The sequence below is a fragment of the Lygodium microphyllum genome, chromosome 28, assembly GCF_053477565.2.
Source record: "Lygodium microphyllum isolate KBCC chromosome 28, Lygodium_microphyllum_v1.1.10, whole genome shotgun sequence".
In the NCBI taxonomy this organism is placed as follows: Eukaryota; Viridiplantae; Streptophyta; class Polypodiopsida; order Schizaeales; family Lygodiaceae; genus Lygodium; species Lygodium microphyllum.
In genome coordinates, this window is record NC_141162.1 from 62,048,614 (window position 1) to 62,063,982 (window position 15,369).

Below are 15,369 nucleotides of genomic sequence, written 5' to 3' on the forward strand. Positions count from 1 at the left end.
AATGAGAGTGAAAGAGAGGTAGTGTGAGAGTTTATGAGAGGGTGAGGGATATGGATTGTGAACCTCTTTGTATGCTATCTTTACTTATCCATCCCACTTCATGGTGAGTGCCTTTGTGAGCAAGAGAACATGAGTTGAGAGTGCAAGAGGGTGAGGAACATGGAATGAGAGGTCTTCTTCTTTTCATCTCCTTAAGCACATTGTGGGTGTCTCCTCTTCATTATGGTAGTAAGAAAGTGAGCTGAAAGGTGAAGGAGCATGCATTTGGATATAAGGAAATGAGGCAAGACAATGTGCGGACTATAATAAAGGTAAATATAGGTAAGTGCATTCTCCTATCTCATATGGACCTATCATGTAAGTAGGCTAGGTGAGAGCTAGTTATGGATTTTGTGTAGCAAAAATCCCTTGAAATAATGAGAGAATGTCCAATGGTCCTTTGCAAGCTTGTAGAGTATTAAAAAATTATAGCATAACTATCACCAATTTTAAGGGCATTTGAAAGATTGTCATGGAAGTGTCCATATACTAGGTCATTAAATCCCTCTTCTTCTGTGCCTTCTTCAAGCATCATAGTCAAGACAATAATGGGAAAGTACCATTTGGAAACATGTTATTACATCTTCTCAATCAAGGCGTGGTAAATCGGCATCATTTGACTAAACTTGATGTTTTTGCAATGAAAAACTTTCTCTCTCAATGAGCCATAATGTAACATACAATGACATTAAACAAAAGTGTGAAGTATATATCATTCATGATGTAGAAATGCAAGAACTTGTCCACCTCACCATGAATGAATGTTATTGATTCAAGATGAGGTGTAGAAATGCAAAATCTTCTCCACCTCACCTTGAATCTGTTATTGATAGGAACTAAGATTCAATGAAACTAAGATTATAACATAGTTTGAATGTCAATGCATGGATCGTAATTCCTAGCAAAGTCCATAGCTCATATAATTGTACTGTCTAGAAATGTTAGCACACATTTCTTGAATAGTTCAACTTACTATCAATTAGTAAATTTGGATGTGTAAACTTTTAAAGTTGATTCTTGTTTGAACAAATTTGTCAAAGCATTTTAGACTATCTCCTTACCAGTTTCTTTCTTGCTTGAATCCTTGTTTTGTTTCACTTGAACATCTAAAAACAATGTCTCTCGATGGGACTTCCCCTCTGATAGCATGTCATGAATGATGTGGTGGGGAAAACTTGTGAAGTTATTGCATTGAACATACACAAAGCATACATGAGAAAGCTCACTCAAGAACACAATAAGATAGATAGAGGCCAAAATGTTTTCTTGTTGTTTTTTCTTCCTTCTTTCTCTTAGAATACAATGTACACAAATATATGACTCATCTAGCTTTTTTGTTATTTTTTATCGCTTTGGGACAAAATTACATATTTGGCATGTCAAATAGTATATATTAACTTTACATTGTTATAAATTTCACCTTTACTTCAACACTTAGATGCCTATCTTTCAACTCCTACACAAAAGATGATTCAATTACTAAAACAAGTGTTGAAGTATGCTCACATACAAGTTATAAGCAAAATTTGAGGGAAAATTTTGACATATAAGTCGCATCAAGAGAATTGTAAATTTAAATAAGCATATATGAGATTTGTATTTTTTTGCTAGTATACACCTAACTAGCTAGGTTAATGATATGCATCTACCTAGGTTAACAACTAGTATGTAGCAAATCGTAGGGATTACTATATAGATATCTAGCTACCTAAAAAGAATGCCATTTACAAGGTTATATATGGACTGTCGAAAACTAACTGCCTAGTTAGAGTGAAATCATTAAGATTAACAACATAGCTAGAATGCAACTAACTAGTTGTCATCTAGTATGTAACAAACTAGCAAGCAAGAAAGGTGGTCTATGGTTATCTAGCTAGCTAGCTAATATGCAACAAACCAACTATATAACTAGTATGTATCTAGTTAGATACATATATACGTACCTAGAATGCAATTAACAAGGTTCATAGCTAGTGTGGCTAACTAGCTACATAACTAGTATGTAGCTAATTAGCTAGATAGCTAGTATGAAACTTATTTGCTACATAGTTCTATGATTTGAATATAATTAACAAGCATATATAGCTAGTCTACACCTAAGTATCTAGACAATGACTATACAAAACTAGCTAGATATCTAGTATGTAGCCAACTAGCTATATAGTTAAGATTTCACAAGGTTTATAGATATTATATAGCTAATTACATAGATAGCTAGTGTGAAAGGAACATGTTGGATAGCTAGTAGGCAACTAACTAGCTACATAACTACATGGTTGGAATGCAATTAACAAGATTGATAGTTAGTATGTACCTAACTAACCAAATAGCCAATATGTAGCAAATTAGTTAGATAACAAGTGTATAGGACACTGAATTACATAACTACATGTAAGAAACTAGTGGGATAGCTAGTATGTAACTAACTGGCTAGAATCTGACAAGAAAAAAAGTAATTGTAACCAATATGCAATTAACTAGCTACATAGCCAATATGGAGAAACCCGATTATATAAGTAATAGATATATAGGTACAGGTAGAGTGTAATAAACTAGCTAGGTAGCTAATACACAATTGACTATCTATACTAGCTAAGTAAATAGCTAATATGCAAATGACTAGCTAAGTAGAAAGAATCTAGTGCACAAGGAAAAAGCTATTATGAGACTAACTAGTTAGTTACCATGTCTAACTACTATGAAAAAAGCTACAACGAGGCTAACTAAATAGTTACCACCCTGAGGAGATCAATAATAAATATATGTATATATCATGTATGTTCAACATAAAAATTTTTTAAAATACTATTTTCACACTTTTTTTACATACAAAAAGGTCCCATATTAAGGGATTACTTAATAGAAAAAGGCTATGTTTTATTAAGGAAAAATTCACATATAAGGATATTTATAAATAGACCTTGAACGTATGTGATACAGAGAGTACATGTATAGTGAATTACCGAGGTTACCACGACTAATTACTAATGAGATAGTTAGCTAGCTAGATAGTGACTAGGTACACCGTTAGTAATTATATAACTAGCATAGTATCTAGTGACAATGACAACATGGCTACTATAAGTAAGCTGGTCATTTGCAAAGCTAGTACACAAATATGTAGATACTTTTGCTAGCTTGTGTTGTTGGCATAAAAAAAGTTAGTATGCAATAAGAAATTAGCATGCTAGTACTTAGCTATATAGTTTGTATTATTTGATATTGTAGGCGCTAGATTATGGAATACATTTCTATCTAGCTTGAGAACATGAGCATTATCTCTATTGTCATCATCATCAATAATAATTATCTACAGTTCATGTTAAGTGCATTTTCTAAATGTCCAATGTGTCTTTATACATAACTTTTTGAAAAAAAGGCATGGCCTCTCTTGTTCTTAGGTTTTCTCAATTATTAATAATATAATAATAAAAACCTAACCTAGTAACTGTTTGGCATACAATTATCTGAAGAACATTGTGAGCCTATGTTAATACCATAATAACTATTTGACTTGCAAAGATGACCCTACACTAATTGAACAATAAATATTTCACCATTAAAATATATATGGAATGTTGTACAAAGTTTCATGGTGCCTCCTATTAGCATTTCTCACGTTACTTTCCATGTGTTAAAATTTTGTCGATGCTAATCGATATAAGTAATTGATACTTATTGGACTAAAAACAGTGTACGAGCATTCATGTTGGACAACATATTTTGAATTACATTTTGGGGATATGCATCATATGCAAGACACATCGCAAACTTTTTCCCTCTTGAAGAAGTTTGAAAGCATCATTGATTTGTTCAAATGGTAGCTCGTGTGTCACAAAGTCATCGACTTTTAATGTCTTCATGTGATTTGCCCACCCAATTATTAAAGTTTACAACAAAAACAATGTTAGCGCATGTTAGATGATATGTAAAAATTGAAATTTATCTATAACTTTTGAAAACATGTGTAAAAAACAAAGTTAATATACCTTCTCCATATACATGTCCACAAGTTTTGGAATTTGTGACCTTTTGAATTCACCAAAAATGGAGGATCTGATTTGAATTCCTGCAAACAATTGGATGGGATGCATATGTAGCAATTTTTCTGGCCGAACTTCTATACCGACCAAAATTGTCTTGCCCCATCCCTCCACGAATAAAAATATATATATGTTAGTCGAAGAGTTGCACCACAATCTTATCCACATTATAAGAGGATATTTTAGAATGTTACTAGTGTCATGAGTAAATTGCTATGATTTGGTTACACCTCTTAGTGCTCTATCATGGTGACTAACACAAATATTAAGAAAAACAACTCATTCAAGAATCGCTATCTAAGATGAGACAAGTCAAGGAAACTTGCCTGTAATTTTACAAAACATAAGAAAGCACATAACTTCTAGCAACTAAAATACAAAAATGTGAAAAGAGGGAACAATATTCCCATTTTTTTTTCTAAAGATACTACTCTCCTTTAAAGAAAGCTATCACTTTCTTTTTCCAAGAGTGACTTAAGCACTCTCATCTCAATATATCAAAACTTTAAGAGTGGTAAACTACTTTGTATCATGTGAAAAGAGTCATATTCGAATAAGTTATCAAGAGATCTTCAATAATGCACTATATTTGAGAGCTCAATGTAATTGCACAAGCTTGAGATGAGTATAATATATTCATAAAATGAAGCCACATTATTGATAGGCATATATTTTTTGCCCCCATTGTTCCTTAATAATTCACAATACAATTAACATGTTCTTTTTTTTGAATGAGAATGAGTTTTATATTTACTATTTGTTATTCGGAGCGTAGAGAGAGAGAGAGAGAGAGAGAGAGAGAGAGAGTAAACTAGCCTCATGGCAACTTTCAAATGCAGATAACATAAGGTCAACATTGCCCACACACTCAAAACAATAGGCAGCACCCCCCCTAGTCAAATCCTTTACCACCTGCTTGTACACAAGCAAAAAGTGAATGTAGTTACATATACTTTACCAAAAAGGACTATTGCATTCATAATACTATTATTTGCTATTGCTATGCATTCAATACACACTAAATCATATCATAAAATACTACTATCCTCTATGCAAGCATCATAAACACACCAAATCGATGCACATCATGTGATATTAGTAGGACCACTACAATTCATGCATTGTAAGACCAAATCACGTCATGAGATAGGATGCTCTTTTTAGCAATGAAGATACCTAGGATCAATGCAAATTTTTTATTTTTTGGAAAAGTTCCAAAGCATTCTATCTACTTCTTGAATGGTGATTTCGATAAGTTGCAACCTCCTCCAAAAGTCTTACCTTTCTAAGAGCCCCTTCCCAAGGGGCTCAATAAGAGTGTTCATGAAAAACATTTTTGGTAGCAGATACGAATGCTTTTTAACTTAAAACTTTTGGAGGGATTTTGTAATTAATCAAATCACAAATTTGCCAGTTTACACCTAAAAGTTTGTATACTTGAAGGTTCTAAACATATTATTCTTTATTTTGCAAGTGTTTCTCTAAGATTTTTCCAATCCATGTTTTATTAATCCTCGGCTTTTAGTGAACATTGCTTTCTAGTAAAAGGTCATTGAAAGCGTCATACTGAAATATTAATAAGATAGAATCTTCAAACAATTAATGGTTAGAGAAAAGAGCCTTACATCTGGAATAAAAGGTCACCCAAAGTGTCATTCTGAGAATGATATGAATGTAATATTTTCAAACAATAAAGGGTTAGAGAAAAAAGGCATACCTCTGAAATTGGTTGGGTATGATCCCGAGGATTAATAAATTCGGTAACACCAAACTGTTTGGCTGTCATTCACACACAACCCATGAGACAAAAGAGAAGCCATACTTCATTCCTATGGCCAGTAACATATCATAACTTGTTCTGATCAGAGCAAATCTTTCTTGTCCGGTTAATTACTTATTTGCTCAGAGTAAAACCCTTGCCGCTGTTTGTGCACCTGTGTCAAATTTTGCTGGGTTGATGTCGATCCCGATGATACGCGATGCCCCGGCACTCTTGGATCCAACCGCAACCTAAACAACAGAAGGGAGAGCACACGATCGGACAGCAGATGAGAGCAAACCATTCTTCATTTCCCTTTTCTGTTTGTGGGAAACACATAAGCAGACATGAAAGCTCGGAAATTTTAACCCCATGAATTACCGCTAAACCCACAGCTCCCAGCCCAAAGATAACAACAGTAGATCCCTTCTCCACCTCGGCACAGTTCCAGGCAGCTCCAAGTCCTATAATGTACACACACTTGTTGAATGATCATGAAATCAACATAAGTACATGATAGCTGGAACTAGTACATGTGTGTGTGCGCGCGCGTGTGCAGAGAGACAGACAAACGGACAATGGCTCATCAAGATTTTCAGATGATTGTAGCTTTAAAGATGCTCGTATCATAGTTTTTAAATGATTGGCTGTGACAGCCTTCAGAAATATACAGTGCAACTGGTAAACTCTGACCCCACCTGTGGAGATTCCACAGGAGAAGAGGCAGATCTTGTCGAGAGGTGCATCCGGATTGACCTTCGCAACACAGCCAACATCCACCACCGTGTACTCCGAGAAGCTCGACACGTTCAGGAAATGGTAAACAGGGATCTGCTCCCCCTCGCTGGTTCGTATCCAGAAGCGGCACTTCCCATCATGCAGCATGAAAGTCCGGCCGGGATCCACCTTGAGCTTGGCGCAGAGATTGGTCTTATCCGACTTGCATTGGCGGCAATCCCCACACTCGCCTGTGCACACTGGGAGGACATGATCCCCTTCTTTCAAATCTGTCACGCCTTCGCCCACGCTCTCCACAATCCTGCAATTTGGATATGCAGTACACGATCATCTCTCAGTGTCTTTCTCAGTCCAGAGACCATCATGCAAGCTTCATCAATCTCTCTCTCTCTCTCTCTCTCTCATGATCAGACCCAAGCCATCCTCACCCGGCCGCCTCGTGTCCGAGAATCCGAGGAAAGGCACCCTGCCATTAATCACCCCACAAACAAGAAGGAGAATGCTCATCAGCTATCAACCTGCTGGCCGTCGTACTTAGGAGCAAGAAACCCTGACACAATAAAAATAATCAGCAATGGCCGCATACATTACCTCGTTCTCCCACACAAGCATATCGCTGTGGCAGAGCGAGGTGTGCGTGATCTTGATTCGGACCTCGCCAGCCTGCGGGGGATCCACTTGCACCTCCTGGATAACCAGGGGCTCCTTGGGCTTCCAGGCCACAGCAGCTATGGCGGAGGGGGGGGATCAGAAACAGAAAAAATCACTGGCTGCTCTCATCGTATAAAATCAATATGTTACGATGTAAGGCAAGGACTAATACAGTTCCAAATGCATAGGAACTATAGTTTGGAAGGAGGTGATGATGAACAGAGAATGGCAGCTACGTACCTTTGCATGTTATCACCTGTCCTGCTGTCGAATTAGGCATCGTGGTGTCTGATAAGGTGCGCATTATGTGTGTTTAGAGATACAGCTTATAAATAATAAATTTGGCAAATATATAGATTGATAGACCAGAGAGAGAGAGAGAGAGAGGTGTAGAGCCATGTTGCCACGTGTCACACGTGGGCTCGATGGGGCCTCGAGCGGCCCCTTCTTTCAACGCTGTCTTATGAATATTCAAACATCGAGAGAGAGAGAGAGGACCATAGTCCTCACAAGTCACCACAATGACCAATTCACCAATTCACACAAAGTTTTTGACATTTTCTTATGCGTGCAAAGGGGCTCTTTCCCATGTAGTGTCCAATATTTCAGCCTTTTCTCCTCAAAAAGCCTACCACACACCTAGTTTAGTTGCGGCTTGGGGCAAGCAGGCCCACTTCTTGAGGCTGACAACCCGTTGCCCCAACCGTACCTAGTTATGCATGTAGTCTTTCCCTTGCAAAAGCTCATGATGTATGTAGACTCTCGCATTGGCCCCAACCACACCTAGCTCATGATGTTGTTGCAATTCACAATGTGGGAAATTCTATTGGGAATTTATCTAAATTTTCTTCTACAAGTTGATGGAAAAAATCCACATCCTTGCACTTATGCACCTTGTTGACCATGTAAAACCCTTACTACCAACCCGCATTGGTGGATGATGAGAGACAGTTCTCATGCTGCTCTACCTTCATAGCCTAAGCAGTATAGTATTGACATACAACACAACATAAAACTATTCAAGTTGTACTTCCAAAAAGTAGCATCTCATGGAAGCTACTACCTTATTGAAGCTACTTCAAGTGTTGGAAGGGAAGTAGAAGTATTCAATTTTTCAATCAACTCTCAAGTATTCGAACTAGATTGCAATTTCAAGTTAAAAAATTTTGAGGGAGAAATTGTACAAGTTGTATAGCAAACAATTCACATCTCATGGAAAGTACTACCCATTTAAGCTACGTCAAGTGTTGGAAGTGGACTAGGGTTTGAGTCAGAAACTCACTAAAATGTTGGAAGTCCCCATCTTTGGATGTAAATCCTTTTCTACTTTTAATACAATGTTAAAGTTTTCTCCAAGAAAATTAACTTAACTATTGGAATTGGACTAGAATTTCATGCAAATACTTATTGGTCAAAGCAAGAAAACCCTAACAGCTAAGTTGGATGCCCCAAGATACATCTCATGCAACTCTTCCTTTATAGCTAAATAGCTTGATTTCTTTTGAACACTTCAAAACTATACAACTCGTGTGGTAGAGCTTCTTGTAGAGACATTAACTATGATAGTAACGTAGCCTCAAGTGCTAATCAATGAGAGTAGAGTTTCAATCACATATATTTTACTTATAACTGCCATGCTACTTACTAATAAACTTACTATTCTTATTTCAAGCCTTTTATTTTCTTTCCTTTTTTCTTTTTAGGGGGTGCAAGGGAGGGGGTATATAGCATTAACCCTTTAGTATAGTGTAAGGGGTTTCTTATCACTCTCAAGTTAAGTATATGCACAAATAATCTAATAATCATTAGAAATAGATAATTAAGGTATATAAAAATACACCATGAATGTGAGTATTATATGGGGTCATTATCAGTGATGATTTGCTAACTTTTTCAAAAATTCAAATTTGAAGCCTTCTTCTTGAAAAAAGATCGAATTTGTATTCAAAAGTCTTTGATTTTGATATAAATCTTTTCAAAAAGATTCACCACACTTTGATTTATTATACACCATAGACTACTTTTGTGTGGAGCAACTTAGGATTCACCATAGATTTTATAACTTTACAGCATGGAAAGGTGGTATTTGAGTCATCCGTACTCCTCATATATTGACCATGGGCCATCCAATGCCAAGCTTCTAATATTTGCCAAATGCAAGTGATATTGAATTGTTGAAACCCAATCTTAGTGGGGATTTTATAGTACCTTTTGCACAAGCTCAGTCAAATGTGAAGCTATTGCCCCAAGCCTAATAGGGTTGGCACATGTTTGAGTAATGTTATGTCTAAAGAGACACACTTGGAGCCTTTTCCATGCTTTTAATATTTGCTAATTTAATGCAAGCAATCTTGAATGGTTTGAACTCAAGGTCAAAAAAGGATTTTCCCTTATGGGGTTATTACTCTACTTTTGGACAAGCTGAGTGTTAGATGTAGGGTTGGCACACATTGGATGTTGAGATATCGAGCTCCACTTGTGATATGCCAGGGTGACCGTTGTGCATTTATGTCACCGACTTGTTAGTTGCAGATGCGGTTGGTACACCACACATGAATAATAGCTAGATGACATCTATCCTTATCTACTCTAGTTCGTAGCTCAGTTAGTATGCCACCTTAGTTAGTTGAGTTTGGTTTGAGACCCATATATAGGGCTCTTCTATTTTCTTTGTATGAGAGTTCTTTTTGGCTTACACAACTAAGAAGAGGAAATTTGTTTTCAGCCTCCACCTTTGTGTGTATTCCCCCATTGTGCAAGCAAGGAAGCTACAAGTGAGACTCCTTCCTTCTCTCCCACAATCTTGACATTGGAGTGATACTATATCTAAGGAGAGACGCTTAGAGTCTTTTTCATGGTGCCATTAAAAAAAGTCCTAACTTCAATATTTAGTTTGAATCTCACATGTGTACTCAAAGAGAAGTCAATCTTTGGTCAAATGTTCACATACATGAAGCCCTTTAATTTGGATTATTCTTTCTAGAAAATGGACGCATTTAAAATACTCATAGAATTAGATTCAAGAGAAGTTCCAACTTGCGACTTTTCTTAGTAGCATTGTTTCAAGTAAACCTCACATGTCAATTTGCAATTTTATGCATTCTATCACTCACTTATTACTTGCCTTATTGAGATAAAAGTTTTTTGCATTCTTCATAGAAAATAGTAATGGTGTTAATGGAGTTTTAATGTTCCACTTGAGTCTTTGAACGTTTAGAGATAAGCTCATGTAATTTTCCTAGTTGTGTCTCAACAAGCTACAAAAAGATAGCTAGATGGAGTCCAATGTGATAGAAAAAGAAGGAGACAACATTTAAGTCACATAAATCAGCAAAAACAAAGGGGTCCATTAAGCATTATTCAACTACCATCAAGAAAGAACTGTTGTAGGGGGGTTTCATACGTCTAAACAAATAGATTCACAAAAAGAAAAAATTATGAGCCTAACATAAATCTTTCAAAGAATTACCTCTTTGAAAATTTAGGATTGTAATTATCACATGCTACTATGTGCTCCCTACTTGATTTACACCTCAATAATAAAGGCATTAAATTTACACCTTTAGAAGAGGCTATCATGCATTTATATAGAACATTTGGGCATATCTAGATTTGCTAATTAGTTGGAGTAGCTGTTGTTGTACTTAATGTCTTGAGATGGGCACCATTCTACCTTGAGTTTGAAATGAGATGAATCAACCTGGTCTAGGGGCCTTGGTAGTCATGCTCATAAGAACTCTCATCACTCCCTATTTTAGTCAACCCCTTGTCAACTCAATGTGCATAAGTCACTACCTAATATGATAAAATTATCCACGTTATGTCTCCCATTTTTTCTATCAAGACGATCTTATCCCTATGGAATTAGTATATTAATTCCAGGCTTATACATGGCGTGAATTCGAGTGTGCTTTCAGTAGATAGTTTTCTTCTACAAATGAGAAAGAGAGATCTTAGGTTGATTGGGATGAATGCAATATGGCTTATCTTTGTTTTATTGAATATGTTCTAGAGAAGTTACCCTCTCATTACCCTTACCTTAGAAGTATTGACACTTTCAATAAACAAGAAGGCTTTGTGCAAGAATTGATTGGTACATATAAATTTAAGGTTTTAAAATAATAACTTACACACTACCTTATAAAAAGCCACATTAAATTTTTTTGCATTTATGTTGATATGTATGATAAGAGGAAATATAGTGCTCTAGGTAATGCTTTTAAGAAAAGCTTTGTCAACTATAAAGTCAAATCCTATCTTATGATCAATGTTCTTATAAAAGGAAAATTTTCACTTTTTAGACTAAAAATAAGGGTCATCAAACAACTCAGGTGAAAAATAGGGTTATCTTTGAGCTATCAAAATCATAATGATCACCTAATATAAAAAAATTTGGCATAAAAATTGATTTCTAATAGACTAAAATGGCTTTTTCTATAGAGGAAAAGTATGGATATCAATATGACGACTTTTATAATAAGAGTAGATATGATACTAAAGATAATGCTTTTAAGACCATATTTGTCAATTACAAAGATAAAACTTTTCTCAGAAACAAGTGTGGTCCCACAATCTAAGTTTGGTTGATGTGTTCATACTCATCTTTATGCATGTATAGTAGATCATAACAAAGATAGAAATGAAAATCCTAATGGTGCTTCAAAACTCAAGGGAAATCTTATAGAAATATAAGACATGTGTAGCTTGGTCATAGATATGATGGCATAGTAGTTGAAACATGGCCTCATGATTGTGTTATGGGTTCGAGTCTTGCTAGGTGCATTGCTTGGTTGGAAACCTATGTTCTTATTGTGTGTTCATAAAATTCTAGGCTATTTCACACTTAAACACTCATTTAGTCCTCCATTTTGGTGGGGTTATCAAGGAGGAGGGTCCCAATGGGATCAAGCACAATTGTTCATTTAACTTGCAAGCTACTCTATCTACATGTAGGAGTAATGCTCATATGGATTAATCTCTTGGCCAATATTCAAAGAGGAGGAACCACCCTCTTGTGGGAGTTTTAATATGAGTTACTACAAGGATATAGAAGTATAGCAATGGTTGTTTCCAATGCAAATTAGCGGTATCGATATTTACATCACTAGCGATGAAAATAGCGATGGTACTGAGGCAAAAAAAAGTGAGCCGAAACCCGAGCGTGGCATTTTGTGCGAAAGAGCGAAAGAGGGAGTAAAAGAGAGAGTGAACTACATCGTGCATTTGAAAGGGAAAGGGAGAGAAAGAGGGAGAAGGAGAGCTTCTCACCACCATGGTCGCCACCATTTGCAAAGAGAAGAGAAGGAAGTGCAGGAAGGGCGAAGAGGAGCCGCCATCACAAAGAGGAGCCACCGAATTCATCCTCGGGCCTTTGCGGTGTGTGCATTGCTTCCTCTTGGTTTTTTTCTATTTTTCTCCTTTTCTTTTGCTTGTTTTTGTAAAAAATGATGTGTACTAAGAGAGAAAGAGAGGAAATGAGAGAGGAATGCGACGGTTCTTAATTTTCTATGACTTGCCATATTGGACCCACTAACAGATCAACCACTTGTTGGATCCCATGCATATTTTCAAGAACGTGGGCAACTTACTATGGGACCACATCACAAGAAAGAGAGACACTGCAAGGGCACAAATGGTTTTGAAGGAGGTAGGCAAGATAGAGGTGCTTTGGCTGCAGTCGAGTGCTGATGGTTGTTTGCAACTACCTCGCGCTCCTTGGGCTTTGTCCGTTAAAGAAAAGCGCATTGTGAAGCAAATTATCAAGTCTATCCACACTGCGATGGGTATGATGCATTCTCTCAGGTCCACGTTGTCGTGTTGCTGCGCATCCGAGTCGTATACACCTCCATTTCTTTTGTTGTGCATTTGTGTTATTTTCTGTGTGTGATTCATTGTGTGTGAGATGCATTATGATAATCCACATCCAATGTATATATTCCGTTAGTGTGTGTGTATGATTTTGTTTGGATGCATGATGTGTGTGTATTGGAAAAATATGAAAAACTGATGCCAAAGGACATTATCAAACTGATAATTTCAATGATGATCTCTAAGAAAAGTGCAGGGAATTATGGAATCAAAGGAAGGTTTGTGGAAGTGATCATCTAAGTTCAAAAGTTCCCATGACATAGAGTTGAAGGAAGTCTCTCAAAAGCTGCTTAAGCGAGTAAAGCATTAGTGAAGCACCGAGGAAGTATTTTGCCATCCAATTTTCAAGGCCGAAGTCGAAGTTTATGCGCAGATTACTCTTGTAAAGCTGACTGTCAAAGGGGCAATGCATGACTTCAAACATAAACCTCAAAGTCAAAATCAATGATGGTGCTTAGATCTTGTAAGGGTGTACAGAAATTATCTTGTCAAAGAGGAGGTCTTATTTTATTCCTGCTCAACTAAAAGAGGAGAAGAGAAGACTAATTTGGTTTCAAAAACTGTTTTTGGAGGGAAAAAGCATATTTTGGGTAAAAAAAAGAAGGGATTTTTTTTAGGGGCCTTCGTGGAAAAAGATGAAGGACGGCATGACTAAAAAAAATCACAGGGGAATTTGGTGACATTTTTTTCAATCTGTGGAGGAAGCCATGTGGAAAAACGACAATGAAGGAGGAGGGGAGAAGCCAGATGTTGAAGGTGGCAAGTTGATGAAGCCTACAGAAGACTCCAAGTATGACAACAACGGGTGAGAAGACGCTATGGTGAAGGACGTGTTCAAGGGCCGACCTGCAGTTGAAAAAGCCACTGCAAAGATAAAGAAAGCTTTGCAATAGACGACGTCATCATCTTCGTGATTCGGGTTTGCAAAGCATGGAGGCGCTTCCTGCAAGACGAGCTCCAGACTAGAGGACTGCAGGGCGACAACTGATAAGTTTGGCGGTTGTGGATGGTGTTATCAAGCCATTGTACAGGCGACGGAAGAGCTCCGAGGCGCGAACATTGCTATGAATGGGGATTACCGTTGAGGACATGGCCGTCTCTTGTATGAAGACCTGGTTGGACTGCATTTTGTGACGAGACGCTCAACAACAGTTCAGACGTCTACCCATCTTTTTGCAGGAGAGACAGAGGTGTTAAATGGCCATCGTGCTATATTGTTGAACTCGCACGGAAGCTTTCCCACAGACTCATACACTGAGGCAGGTAGGCACAAAGAAAAGCTAGGGTTTTTGCTATGGTGCATGAGAGCAGAGAACTCCAGCCTTCCGATCGACCTTCGCCTCAAGTTCTCTTTCCAGAAGAATTTCTGGTTCTTAAGGCGGGACTTTAGCTTGGACATGCTGTTAATGCCTCTCCGTGCTGAGCTCAGTCGTAGTGTGACTCGGAATTTGGGTTTCTTGATCGAATCTTTACACAATTCTTTGACAGAATTCGCCAAGTTTGGATTCCACGAGTACTTTAAGAAGTACTATACTAATTTGGCTGGACCAGAGAACGCTGAATAGTACAAGACCCTTATTGACCTGGCGGAATCAGCTTCTGCAGAATTCATTTCTGACATTGGTTTATGTCCTTTTGAAGATGTGAAAGTTCGTGTTCAAACCCAGCCAGGTTTTACCAGAGACTTGGCTGATGGATTTCCCAAGTTTGTTGAATCCAAGGGCTACCCAGGCCTTTATAAGGGTCTTATTCCATTATGGGGACACCAGATTCCATACACTATGATGAAGTTTACATGCTTTGAGAAAACGGTTGAGCTGCTGTATAAGAATGTTGTGCCTATTCCCAAAGAAGAGTGCTCAAAACTTACTCAGCTTGCAATTAGCTTTGCTGATGGCTACATTACAGGAGTTTTCTGTGCCATTGTCTCACATCCAGCTGACAATCTTGTGTCTTTCCTAAACAACTCTAAGGGTGCACAGCCTGTTGTAACTGCTTTTCATGTACGAAGGAGGTGATCAATGCAATTAATGTTGAATTGAAGAACAGGGTGTGTGGCTGAACTGGAATGTCTGAAACCTCCACATATACATGCTATAAGACATTCATGCATCGTTTCTGGAAGAATAGGTCGTGATGGCAAACAGAGAACGGCAATTCTTATGCTTATACAATTTCAGATGTGGACACTTGATACTCTAGAATATGGCAGATTTTAGTACATAGATTCTTTCAGATCTCTTGATCTTCTGAAATCTTCTGCTGAACAGG

The 15,369-nt window shown here is 37.3% G+C and overlaps 1 protein-coding gene and 1 pseudogene across 2 annotated transcripts; one reads left to right on the plus strand and one right to left on the minus strand.

The window, feature by feature from the left end:
- Positions 1 to 3,628: 3,628 nt before the first annotated feature.
- On the minus strand, positions 3,629 to 7,510 carry LOC148011529 (alcohol dehydrogenase 2-like). 2 transcript variants are annotated; one of them, XM_087670237.1, is made up of 10 exons: positions 7,471 to 7,510; positions 7,171 to 7,307; positions 7,008 to 7,045; positions 6,540 to 6,880; positions 6,223 to 6,305; positions 6,017 to 6,092; positions 5,800 to 5,861; positions 4,899 to 4,994; positions 4,029 to 4,190; positions 3,629 to 3,896 (listed from the first exon to the last, which is right to left on the minus strand). In XM_087670237.1, exons 1-10 carry the CDS (start codon positions 7,508 to 7,510, stop codon positions 3,768 to 3,770), a joined length of 1,164 nt encoding a protein of 387 aa, XP_087526363.1. In that variant the 3' UTR covers positions 3,629 to 3,767. The 2 variants fall into 2 exon arrangements, with proteins under 2 accessions (XP_087526363.1, XP_087526364.1); XM_087670238.1 differs by lacking the exon at positions 4,899 to 4,994 and having other exon boundaries at positions 3,632 to 3,896.
- Positions 7,511 to 14,399: 6,889 nt separating this feature from the next.
- Positions 14,400 to 15,116, plus strand: LOC148011530 (mitochondrial phosphate carrier protein 3, mitochondrial pseudogene; annotated as a pseudogene).
- The last annotated feature ends 253 nt before the right edge of the window (positions 15,117 to 15,369 follow it).